The sequence below is a fragment of the Bubalus kerabau genome, chromosome 12 (assembly GCF_029407905.1).
Source record: "Bubalus kerabau isolate K-KA32 ecotype Philippines breed swamp buffalo chromosome 12, PCC_UOA_SB_1v2, whole genome shotgun sequence".
In the NCBI taxonomy this organism is placed as follows: domain Eukaryota; kingdom Metazoa; phylum Chordata; class Mammalia; order Artiodactyla; family Bovidae; genus Bubalus; species Bubalus kerabau.
The window spans coordinates 34,642,612-34,653,684 of NC_073635.1; the positions used below are offsets into that span (position 1 = coordinate 34,642,612).

Sequence of the window (11,073 nt, forward strand, 5' to 3'; positions counted from 1 at the left end):
TCTGGTCCCATCCTTTTATGGCAAATAGATGGGGAAACAGTGAAAACAGTGACAGACTTTATTTGGGGGGACTCCAAAATCACTGCAGATGGTGACTGCAGTCATGAAATTAAAAGATGCTTGCTCCTTGGAAGGAAAGTTATGACCAACCTAGACAGCATATTAAAAAGCAGAGACATTACTTTGCCAACAAAGGTCTTTCTAGTCAAAACTATGGTTTTTCCAGTAGTCAAGTATAGATATGAGAGTTGGACTATAAAGAAGTCTGAGCTCTGAAGAATTGATGCTTTTGAACTGTGATGTTGGAGAAGACCCTTGAGAGTCCCTTGGACTGCAAGGAGATCCAATCAGTCTATCCTAAAGGAAATCAGTCCTGAATATTCATTGGAAGGACTGATGCTGAAGCCTAGACTCCAATACTTAGGCCACCGGATGGGAAGAACTGACATGTAAAAGGACTCTGATGCTGGGAAAGATTGAAGGCGGGAGGTGAAGGGGACGACAGAGGATGAGATGGTTGGATGGCATCACCGACTCAAATGGACATGAGTTTGAGTAGACTCTGGGAGTTGGCGATGGACAGAGAGGCCTGGCATGCTGCAGTCCATGGAGTCACAAAGAGTCGGACATGACTGAGTGACTGAACTGAACTTTTAAACAAACCAGCAGAACCTGGGGCTTTATAACTGAAGGTCATATATGGTCTTGTGACCCTGGTTGCTCACAGTTTGGGGTGATGCTGCAGTGAGTGTAAAAGCAAGAACTAAGGGATGACTAAGTGGGACAGGAGTTGACAGTTGACTAAGAACTAGGGATGACTCAGTGGGACAGGAGTTGGGGGAACGGTTACAGAGGGAAGAATTCTGTTCATCAAAAATCGGAAAATCCAGGAGGTCACGCTTCATCAAAGGGAAGTTGCTTCCGCCCAGAAGGGGAATAGATGTCAAATGGAAGGCAGGCTGAGTGCAGAGTTCAAGTGCAGTCCCCCTGATGTGTAGACCAGACCCCTCTGGTTCTCAAGGACTAGCTGCCTGGTGGGCCATCAAGGCGGTGACCACCGTTAACCTCACTCTGCTCTTAAGAACGATTAGCTTTCCAGTTATAAAACAGCAAACTCTTTCCCTTTAATTCAGACATTGTTGAGGGGACCCTGGGTTCCTTGTCAAGCCACAGTTTTCACCATGGCTGTTTTCTGTTAAAGTACCATCCCTTGTGGATAAAGTGGAATTATGTCGAGGAAGAACACAATGTCATTACAGTTGAACTTAATAACAGAAAGTGGATTTTTCCAGTGGGTAGGCACTGCCCCAAAGTTCTTTGGAACTTGAAATGACTTTTCCCACAGGAAGTAGAAATAAGAATTAGGATCCCAGTTCCAGTCCACAAGAGCCGGTTTAATTTACGATAGAGCTGGACCATAGTTACAGGGACCAAATTTTCTGAGCCCAAACTGGGACTCTTGATTTGACAAGTAAGCATGTTCTTACTGAAACAAAAGAAGACAATGTGGAAAGTGGATTTGCATTGCGAGGCCCAGGATGTACTGTGTCATCGGATTTCAAATGCTCTGCTGTTTCTCCAGCAAAGTGCAGTGCCCACTCCAATATGGGGGATCAGGACTGCAGCCCTCCCCGCCCCACTCACCCTCAGCTTGAGGCCTCAGGAGGTGGCCCCACTGCTGTGTGGCCACTGATCCAGGGCCATCACTCTCTAACCCCTCAGTTGCTCCCACAGTCCCCCTGCCACAGGGCTAGGCCCACTGCAGGCTCAGGGAGAATCCCAACCTTGACCCAACGACCTCTAGGGCTTGGCTCCGTGTCCCCAACCACCTTGCCCGCCCCCTCCTAACTGCAAGCTGCTCCTAGCCGCTGTCAGTTTTGGTGGTGCTTCCTGGTCCCATCACCTTGTCCCGGGGCTTAGACTGGGTTTGGGCCCTTATGGCCACAACCGTGCTGGCTGCCTGCCCACCTGGACCCCGGCTTGCTGCCGCTCTCACTGTCCACACCAACCCATCTGCAGACACCAAAACTCTCGGCCCGCCTTTTTCGCTCCCCGGCCATCTTGGCGGCTGCTCTTGGTTGGGGGCGTCCCGCATCTAAGGCAGGAAGATGGTGGCCGCAAAGAAGACGGAAAAGTCACTGGAGTCGATCAACTCTAGGCTCCAGCTGGTTATGAAAAGTGGAAAGTACGTGCTGGGGTACAAACAGACTCTGAAAATGATCAGACAAGGCAAAGCGAAACTGGTCATCCTCGCCAACAACTGCCCAGCCTTGAGGAAATCTGAAATAGAGTATTACGCCATGTTGGCCAAAACTGGTGTCCATCACTACAGTGGCAATAATATTGAATTGGGCACAGCATGTGGAAAATACTACAGAGTATGCACACTGGCTATCATTGATCCAGGTGATTCTGATATTATTAGAAGCATGCCAGAACAGACTGGTGAAAAGTAAATCATGTACAGTTTTTCTTTAATAAAACTGGCCAGAGCTTGTTTTAAAAAAAAAAAAATAAATAAAAAATAAAAAAAAAAAATAAAAAAAAAAAAAACAAAACTCTCGGCCCAGAGGCTTGGTGCTGCCAGCACCTCAGCCAACAGGGTCCTGAGAGCAAGGACTTTGGACCAACACACCTCAGTCTGAGGTCTTATCAGCCTTTATGATCTGTGGGGGCTTAAACCAACTGACGGAAATTTCTGAGCCCCAGTTTCCTTCTGTTTGAAACAGGGATGTTGATAATAATAGCTGTGATATTCTTCATGTTTACTATGTGAGAAGTATCATTGCGAGAACTCTGTGTTCACTCACTCATGCCTCACAGTCCCGGTCTGAAGTAAGTGCTGTTATGACCCGGTTTTACAAACGAGGAAAGGAAACCAGCACTTTGGTGATTTGCCTAGATAATCACTTCCGGTAAGTGATGCAGCCAAGACTCTAGCCCAGTGCACCTTCAGACTGGCACTCGCAGCCTCAGAAATGACCCGTGTGAGGCTCCAGCCAGGGCCCAGTGGGTGGGAGACCATAGTAAGTAAATCACTTCCCTTCTCGGTTCGATATCGCCATCTCCCGGAAGGTGTGCTTAGAAATAGCAGTTGCCCTAGTCTTTGAAGGTGTATTCCTAAATCCGCAGTCCTATGACTGCTACATAGCATTCCCAGTTCTTCCCCAAGTCCAGTCTCAGCCCTGGTTTGCTCATTCATCCATCAAGGCAATTGTTAAATAAATAAATTCCTCCCGTATCCTCACTGCTCCGGATTCTGGGGACACGATTGACAGACACAGTCCCTGCCTTCTGGCGTTTACAATCCTGTAGGAAAGCCAATCCTGTTGACACCCAGTAAGTGTAAAGTTACAACTAGCAAGTCCTCTGAGGGTGGTGCTGGGTGCTGTGAGCCTGTCATTGGGTTTGATGTAGCCAGAGAACTGGGGAGGGCTTCTTGGAGGAAGTGATATTTACTGGACAACTGAAGGATGAGTAGAGGCCGTGGAAGAGTGAGGACATCATGTGCAGAGATCTTGAGGCGTGAGGAAGCATGCAGGTATGCTCTGCACGCATGAGACGTGTAGAAGCAGAAACTGTGTGGGGTGATGTGAGGCTGCAGGTACAGACAAGGACCAACCACCCAATCCCTGTGACCCACTGGGTGGTTCTGTCTTTATACCAAGGTCACTGGGGCTGTGGAAGGGTTTTAAACAGAGGTGAACTGGGGAGGCGGTGACATGATCCAGTTACGATATGAGAAGGTCACTCTGGCCTCATGATACAGAAGGGGTTAGAGAGAAGCAGGGGTTCCTGGTCTGGACGTTCCCATCTGCAGGACTCTGGCTGAACTCTCTTTGCTGACCTGGTTGCTGATTATTCTCAGGGAGTCTTGTCTAGGAGGTTTAGCCAATCATCCTGACTTGAGACTCAGTAAGACCTGCAGGTGTCTGATCCTGGGGAACTCCTGAGGGTCGGAGGGGAGGTCCCTCCTACCAGGCATGGAGGCCAGTGCTCTCTTGGTCCCTGTTCCTGACTCTCTGGTGAGGATGTTGTTTCTTGGGGATGTTCACAGGCTGTTTCTAATAAATCACAAAATCAACCTGTATCCCAACCAGCGTCTCTCTGAAGATGCTAAGATGTTTGGATAAAGACCCATCAGCTTTTCTTGCTTCAGGATTGATCTATAGATACCACTGTCTCCAAAACAGAAAAGACACCAGAAATAGAAGTAATTGAATTAAAATATTCATTAACACTAGACTGAAGAAGATTGAGAATTCTGAAAATCTTGCTTCTTGTGTTCCTTACCTTCAAGTTTTGGATCTAAATCCAAAACCCTTTTAGCACCGAGTTTACCTTTGCCCTCTACCCATCTCCCTCCTTTGACTGATCAGATCAGATCAGTCGCTCAGTCATGTCTGACTCTTTGCGACCCCATGAATCGCAGCACGCCAAGCACTTAGAATAAGATTCTGTCACTCACCCTGGTAAGTTTTGTTGTTATGAGCAAACAACTTGGGGCATTGCAGCAGATTGGAAAGCTTTCTGCTGTGGGATAAATGGACAGTGACGAGATTAATTAAGTACCTTATCAGAAACTAAGGTGAAGGATTAGACGTGCTGCTCGACCCCAGTCACTCACCTCACTGCCGTGGCATGCCTCCTCGCTGCCTCAAATTGTGTAAAATGCCCCAGAGGCCCACTGTCACCCTGCAGATGCAGAGAGGGGCAGGAGGGGAAGTCAGGGTTGCCGTGTGCATCAGCACCTGGGGATTTGAGCCCCGTCGGCCCTGGGATCCATTAGTTCTGATGAGCCATATGTCATCTCAGAGGGGAGCTGCCCCTCAAATTTGCAATTAGATCTGGGACTTGGCCGACGACCTTGATGTCACAGAACATCAATCACACTGGGAAGTGGCTCGTACAATGTACCGTGAACCATTTCCATATACCGTGTACCATGTACCACGTACTGGTATACTGTGAACTGTGTACCATGTAACACATGCCAAGGAGCCCGAGTCATCTTCTGGTTTCTGTGGGGCTCAGGGTCCAAGGCACCGGTCAACTTTGCACTTTGCTTTGTGCTCTGGCGGGCTGTATTGACTGGTCTCATGTCTGTAAGTCTTGTCTCCCTCCAGAGAGTAGACCAGCCTCTTGAGGGCTGGATAGCCAGCTCCAGCACCCTTCCTAGTGTCTCCTGGAAACATCCTTGCTGCCCCCCTTCAGTTCTCCAACACTCCCTCTGTCATCTGCCAGCCCCCAGGAAGTTAAGGAGGGAGAGTCCTAGTTCTAGATAAAGAGGAATAAATTTGGTTTTACTCATTTTTTTCTGTCTGTTATAGCCTTGGTGCTGTGCTAAGTACTGTGATAATAAAAATGAATGAAAACATCAGTTACTCTGTGTGCTCCATTTTGCTCTTGCCATTGTACTGGCTGGCATGATGATTTGACTTGTTTCAAGTGAATCTATCCATATGGTAGACACCACTGTGTTTTTTTTTTTTGGACATGAAGTTAAGGAATGCGTTAGTCATACAAAGTTCACTAATCGTCTGTATAAGACCTGTCTCTTGTTTTATTTTATTCTTTTGTTCTACTTTATCCCCAATCCCCTCCCATGAACCTTTCTCTCCCATCCTGTAAGCAACCTCTCCTCTCCAGCATGCTCAGCACATGTCCTTAGATACCTCTTTGAAAAATAGGAAGAAAAAGAAAAATAGGGTGTTGTTCCATGTATCAGAGAAGGCAATGGCACCCCATTCCAGTACTCTTGCCTGGAAAATCCCATGGACGGGGGAGGCTGGTAGGCTGCAGTCCATGGGGTCGCAAAGAGTTGGACATGACTGAGTGACTTCACTTTCACTTTTTACTTTCATGTATTGGAGAAGGAAATGGCAACCCACTCCAGTGTTCTTGCCTGGAGAATCCCAGGGACAGGGGAGCCTGGTGGGCTGCCATCTATGGGGTTGCACAGAGTCGGACACGACTGAAGCAACTTAGCAGCAGCAGCAGCAGTTCCATGTATGTAGACAGTTTCAATCGACATCATTAGTATTGTGCTGTGAATCTCATCCTGTGACTAAATTCTTGGAAAACGGCATGCTGTGTTTGCTGTGTTAACACAGCCCCACAGCACCCCAGCTTCTTCCTCTGTCTGCTTCTCAGCCGTTGCCCAGGTAAACCCCAGGTTGCTGGCCACGAACACTCCTAGATCACCTGGCCTTGTGCCAGGGCTGGTGCTCACTGGGGTTTACGGGTCCGAGGTTGTGCGCTCATCTGTCTTCACTGAGTGCCACCACAGCTCCCTCAGCCAGCCCCACCATCTGCGCATTATCGGGTGGGCATCTAGAACAGTAACAATCTTAAGGTCACTGCCGTTTGTCGAGCACCTGCTGTCTGCCAAGCACCGTGGCAGCTGCTTCACGTGCAGTATCCAGAATACCTGCAGTTCTGCAAGGCGTGCACCAGCATCAGCTGACAGGTGAGGACAGACATACAGAAAGGCTGAGCTCCTCCCCTGGGACATGCAGCTCTCCCTCCGCAGGGCAGGATTTGAGCTGATGTCAGGCCCTGGTGCTGGGCTCAGTGGGATTTGAAAACCAGGAATTAGTGATGTGCTAGATCTGTTTTATTGAAATAGCATGACTAGCTATTATTAGGGAGTGGCTACATTGATAGAGAATTCACCTTGAGATGGCCAACAATCTTGGCAGAGTTTTGCCCAGCATAGTGGGTGCTCAGAGAGCCATGGACATGTTTATGCACGACTGCAATAGGCTTCCCTGGTAAAGAATCTGCCTGTAATGCAAGAGATCCGGTTTGATCACTGGATCAGAAAGATCCCCCGAAGAAGGGAATGGCTACCCACTCCAGTGTTCTTGCCTGGAGAATTCCGTGGACAGAGAAGCCTGATGGGCTACGGCTAGTCCATGGGGTGGCAAAGAGTCAGATATGGCTGGGTGACTTTGAATTTAAAAAAAAAAAAAGTGGAAATAAAACTGAGATCTTTGCATTACTCTCACATAAATGCAACAGCACTAAAACTAAAAATGTCTCAGCCTTTAAAAATTGTGGACCACTATGTTGGTACACCTGACACTTATAAAATATTGTACATTAACTATACATCAATAAAAAAATTTTTTTTAACTGATCAGTGGTCTCAGTATGGAAAGGCTGTCTTTTCTGGAGAACTGTTTAATTTATAAGAATAGCATTTTCATACAATTTGTTCTCAGGGCTTCAGAGAATAAATCTAAATGCCTAATGATTGTAATTGCCCAAGCCTCCGAATGAAGGTGGACCCAAAATTACAGCTTCTACTTGGTGAAAACTAATCTGTTTGATAAGAAATGTCACAGCTGCCAAGACTGATGAGGCAGTTTCTCCAGCCTCAGGGCGCTTCCAATCCAGAGAGAAAGTCATCAGTGAATAATCTGGGGACCAAGCAAGTTCTGAACCAGCAGATGGAGAGCTTCCAAGGAACAAGACAGAGACAGGCACCCAGCAGGAAACCCAGCGGACAGGCGACAGCTCCCAGCATCTGACAAAGGGTACCTGGCCCAGGTGCCAGCTCAGCTCTGCCTCCCTGGGCAGCGAGAGCCCCGGACCACAGACCACAAGCGTGCATTAGGGTCAAAGCGGAATATGCCTGACTGGGCCAAGGGCGCCTGGCCCTCCAGGACCGAGCAGCCAAGGTTGGCGCCAGCCTTAGGGGGATGACAGTGACCTGTCTGCTCTCATCGTCTGCTCAAAGAATAATATCCCAGGTATCAGGGGAGCTCACTCATTAATCAGAGTGTATTAAAACTCTGCTTCCCTCTGATCTCTCCTGCACAGGCTGCTTGGGAATTCGGGAGTCGCTTCCTGGCTTGAAGAACCGAATTCAGCCCAGTGCTGATGCTTGGGCTACAGACTGCTTCTACTCACTGCTTTAGAGCTTTATTAAGTTCTAACTGCTCCTCTCCTGGCCGCCCCACCCTCCTCCCTGGCCCAGCAGCCTTGTCCTGAGTGCACATAACTTCCTGACACTTTCTGTAAAGTGTGGCTGGGATCTGATGAAGGATTTCAGGGGTTTCCACAGCAACATGGGGTCATCAGCGCAGTTTACAAGAGTCCCCAGCACTGTGCCCACCACTTGGGTTGTCTGCTCAGAAAACTGAAGGTTCTGGTTGATTTCCATTTAAGAAACATCTTTCTCCCACTCCTCCTGCTTCTTGGAAAGAGAGAGAGATATGGGGTGGGGTAGAGTGGGGAGAGGGAGGGAGGAAGAAAGAGAGAGAGAAGAAAGGATGGTGGGGGAAAGAACCGTGCCTGGAATTGTAATGAGCTCACAGACCTGTTCCTAATTGTCTCTGTAACTTAGCAACATGCTGGATGAAAGAAGAAAGGAGGGAACAGTTTCAATTCACTGGTAGGATGTGGGTGGAAACAAGGGAACAGAGCACCAGGCACCCAGGTACAATAAAGAGGCGTGCAGTTCGGCTGCTTTTGAGAAACCATGGGGGCGCGGAGCTGGTGCACGGGGGATGGAGGAGTTGCTCACAAGGATACCTTACAGTTGGTGGAATGCCCAGGAAGGGCATCTGCATCCTTCTCTGTGCTTCTAAACATGTGCAGCAGCCGTGGGCTGCCTAACAGTGGGTTCTGGGGCCCCGGAACCCTGACCCGACCCCCGGCCCTCTGACACCTCCTCCCTCATCCCCATCTGATCGGTCACCAAATCCTGAGTCTCTGCTTAGCTTGGTTCCTGTCGATTTCTTAAATGCATTGAAGGAATATCTCCTTCCTGTCAAAACTTCATGGAAGCTGCTGGCTTATTGTTCTTATGGGAAGAAACGCAGTCCACAGTTCTTTAGCTAGAGATGAATTTCTGATCACCTAGGGCCTGTTGGTGGTCAGTTCAAGAGTTGTCAGGGTCAGGTTTCAAATGATTTTGAACACCACCCTAAAACCAAGAGATTTGACTGATTTCCAGTGGAGAAGTCACATGAAGGTGGGAGGAAGCTGAGCTTGACCACAGTTTGTGAGAAAAAAGTTTGAGGATTTTGTTAAATTGGAACTAAGTATAAAACCCAGAGACTCTGATTCTAAGAATGGTCAGATTCCCACCCAGTTACACTTATGTAGACATCTCTGTCTGGACCTGCACCTGTTTTCCATTATAAACCCACATGTGGCAGCTGCCTTGCTGGGTCTAACTGGGGTCTCACACACACATCTGCTTTGTGAATGGGATTTGATGTTGATGGAACTTCCACTTCTGTAGCTCCAGTCTCATCTCTGTCCCAACCATCAGACTCAGTGTGTCTAACTCTATTGACATCTCCGCCTGGATGTCCCAACAGCCTCAACATCAGCTGTCAGAAGCGAACTTACATCCCCACAAGCGTGAGCTCTGCTGTCTCCTCTCTGTAATGGTATCACCACCTTAGCCTCGACCTGACACCTCCTCCCTCACCCTCATCCAATCAGTTTCCAAGTCCTGCTGAGTCTCTGCTTAGCGTGATTCCTGTCGATTCCTTAAATGCATTGAAGGAATATCTCCAGGCTTTTTATAAGGAGCTCTCTGTATGTTGGGTCATGCTTTCGGCACTCCAGCAGACGGTTTACATCTCTACCTCAGCCACCTCTCCCTGCTTGTACGCAGTCTGTCAGCCAGAGGTGAGAGATTAGACCTTCTAGGACCCTCCTGTGACAAACACACAGCCCTGCACATGTGTGTGTCCTTCTAGATTCTCCATAATGTATCACAGCTTTACAAAGCCCCCTGTAGACATCACATTCCCCAGAATTTCCATTTTTTTGTCAGCTTCTTGTTAATCTCAGTGGTTTCACCACCTCAAGTGGCCACCATGTTAAACACTTGCCACAGTTTGTGTTTGATACATGCCCTGGGGATACAGCTTCTTCTGCCAAAGTTGCTTTGAATGAGGTCGAATAAATGCAAACCCGGAGAATGGAGCCTTTCAGGGAGCTTCCATGGCACCATTCTGCTGCTAGGTTTTCTTGTGGCTGTTAGCTCCCAAGGCTACCATGGAGGTGAGGTTGGATGGGGACAGGACAAGCTGAGACACCACAGAGCTCACTGCTCCTACTGAGATTCAGTCATATTCCTTGAATAAATACTTCAGAAATTGTGAACCTTCTATTTGCAGTCTTCTAAAAAGGGAGTTTTGGACAAATTTGTCCATTTCTTATTGTTTTTATGGAGGTCTTTGAAGGCCCTTAGCCCACTATTCTGGAAGTTGCTTCTCCAACTGACCTTTTTAAAGAGCTCTTTAGAGACTGTGACTTTCCTCGAGCAGGAAATCGTAGTCCTATGGTGTCTGGGGCCACTGGGCAGTCTAGAAGGGAGGCAGTTTTAGGAAGGGGATGCTTAGGCCCTCTGGGAAGAGGTAAAGCATTAGGTGTTTGTTTCACTTATTTATCTCATCCCCAGTAGACTTTTATTACTTCCTTGCTGTTGCATACAGCTATTGAATGATTCTTATCAATGAATAAGATTGTGGTTCAAAGTAGATGAGCCAATGAGAGGCAGAAGTTTTAAAATAGTGTTGAGGCCTCTCACTTTCTGAAATGGCCTACACTCTGTGCAAGGGGTATCTCTCTAAATAAACCTGCTTCTTTGAGAAGCAAATCTATCACTTTGTCTCTCATGAAACTTTTTCTATGACAAGATGCATGAACCACCAGGAAGGACCATGAGGGATTGGCCGGAGGAATTAACATGTTTATAAGGAAGACTAGCGAGAGTTAGCAAGATGGTTTAAAGAAGCCAAGAAAAGAAGGAAGAGTTAGAACTGCATGACAGAAAACACCCAGGAAGCAGAGGTTGTAACAGTTAAGAAAGGAGAGAAGAATTTAGTATCTGGTTTGTGTTTCACTCTTGTGCTTATTGGAATATTAAGTTGCTTATGAGAAGAAACTAGGAATTCCATGAAGTTCTTAGAGGGTGGTTGTCAAACTTTAGAGTGTATAAAATTCTGGTAGGATGACGACTAAAAATCAAATCCCATGTCCTAGATGTTGATTTATTGGTACAGGGAAAGACCCGGGAAGCTGCATCGTAACAAGCACAGCTTG

At 47.6% G+C, this 11,073-nt stretch overlaps 1 protein-coding gene across 1 annotated transcript; it reads left to right on the top strand.

The window, feature by feature from the left end:
* The first annotated feature begins 2,039 nt into the window (after positions 1–2,039).
* Positions 2,040–2,524, top strand: LOC129624123 (60S ribosomal protein L30-like). The gene has a single exon (XM_055541856.1). It carries the CDS (start codon positions 2,109–2,111, stop codon positions 2,454–2,456), a length of 348 nt encoding a protein of 115 aa, XP_055397831.1. The 5' UTR covers positions 2,040–2,108; the 3' UTR covers positions 2,457–2,524.
* The last annotated feature ends 8,549 nt before the right edge of the window (positions 2,525–11,073 follow it).

Excerpts from the sequence above, each read along its gene's own strand:
- LOC129624123 (XM_055541856.1), top strand. The coding sequence starts at position 2,109 with ATGGTGGCCGCAAAGAAGACGGAAAAGTCACTGGAGTCGATCAACTCT.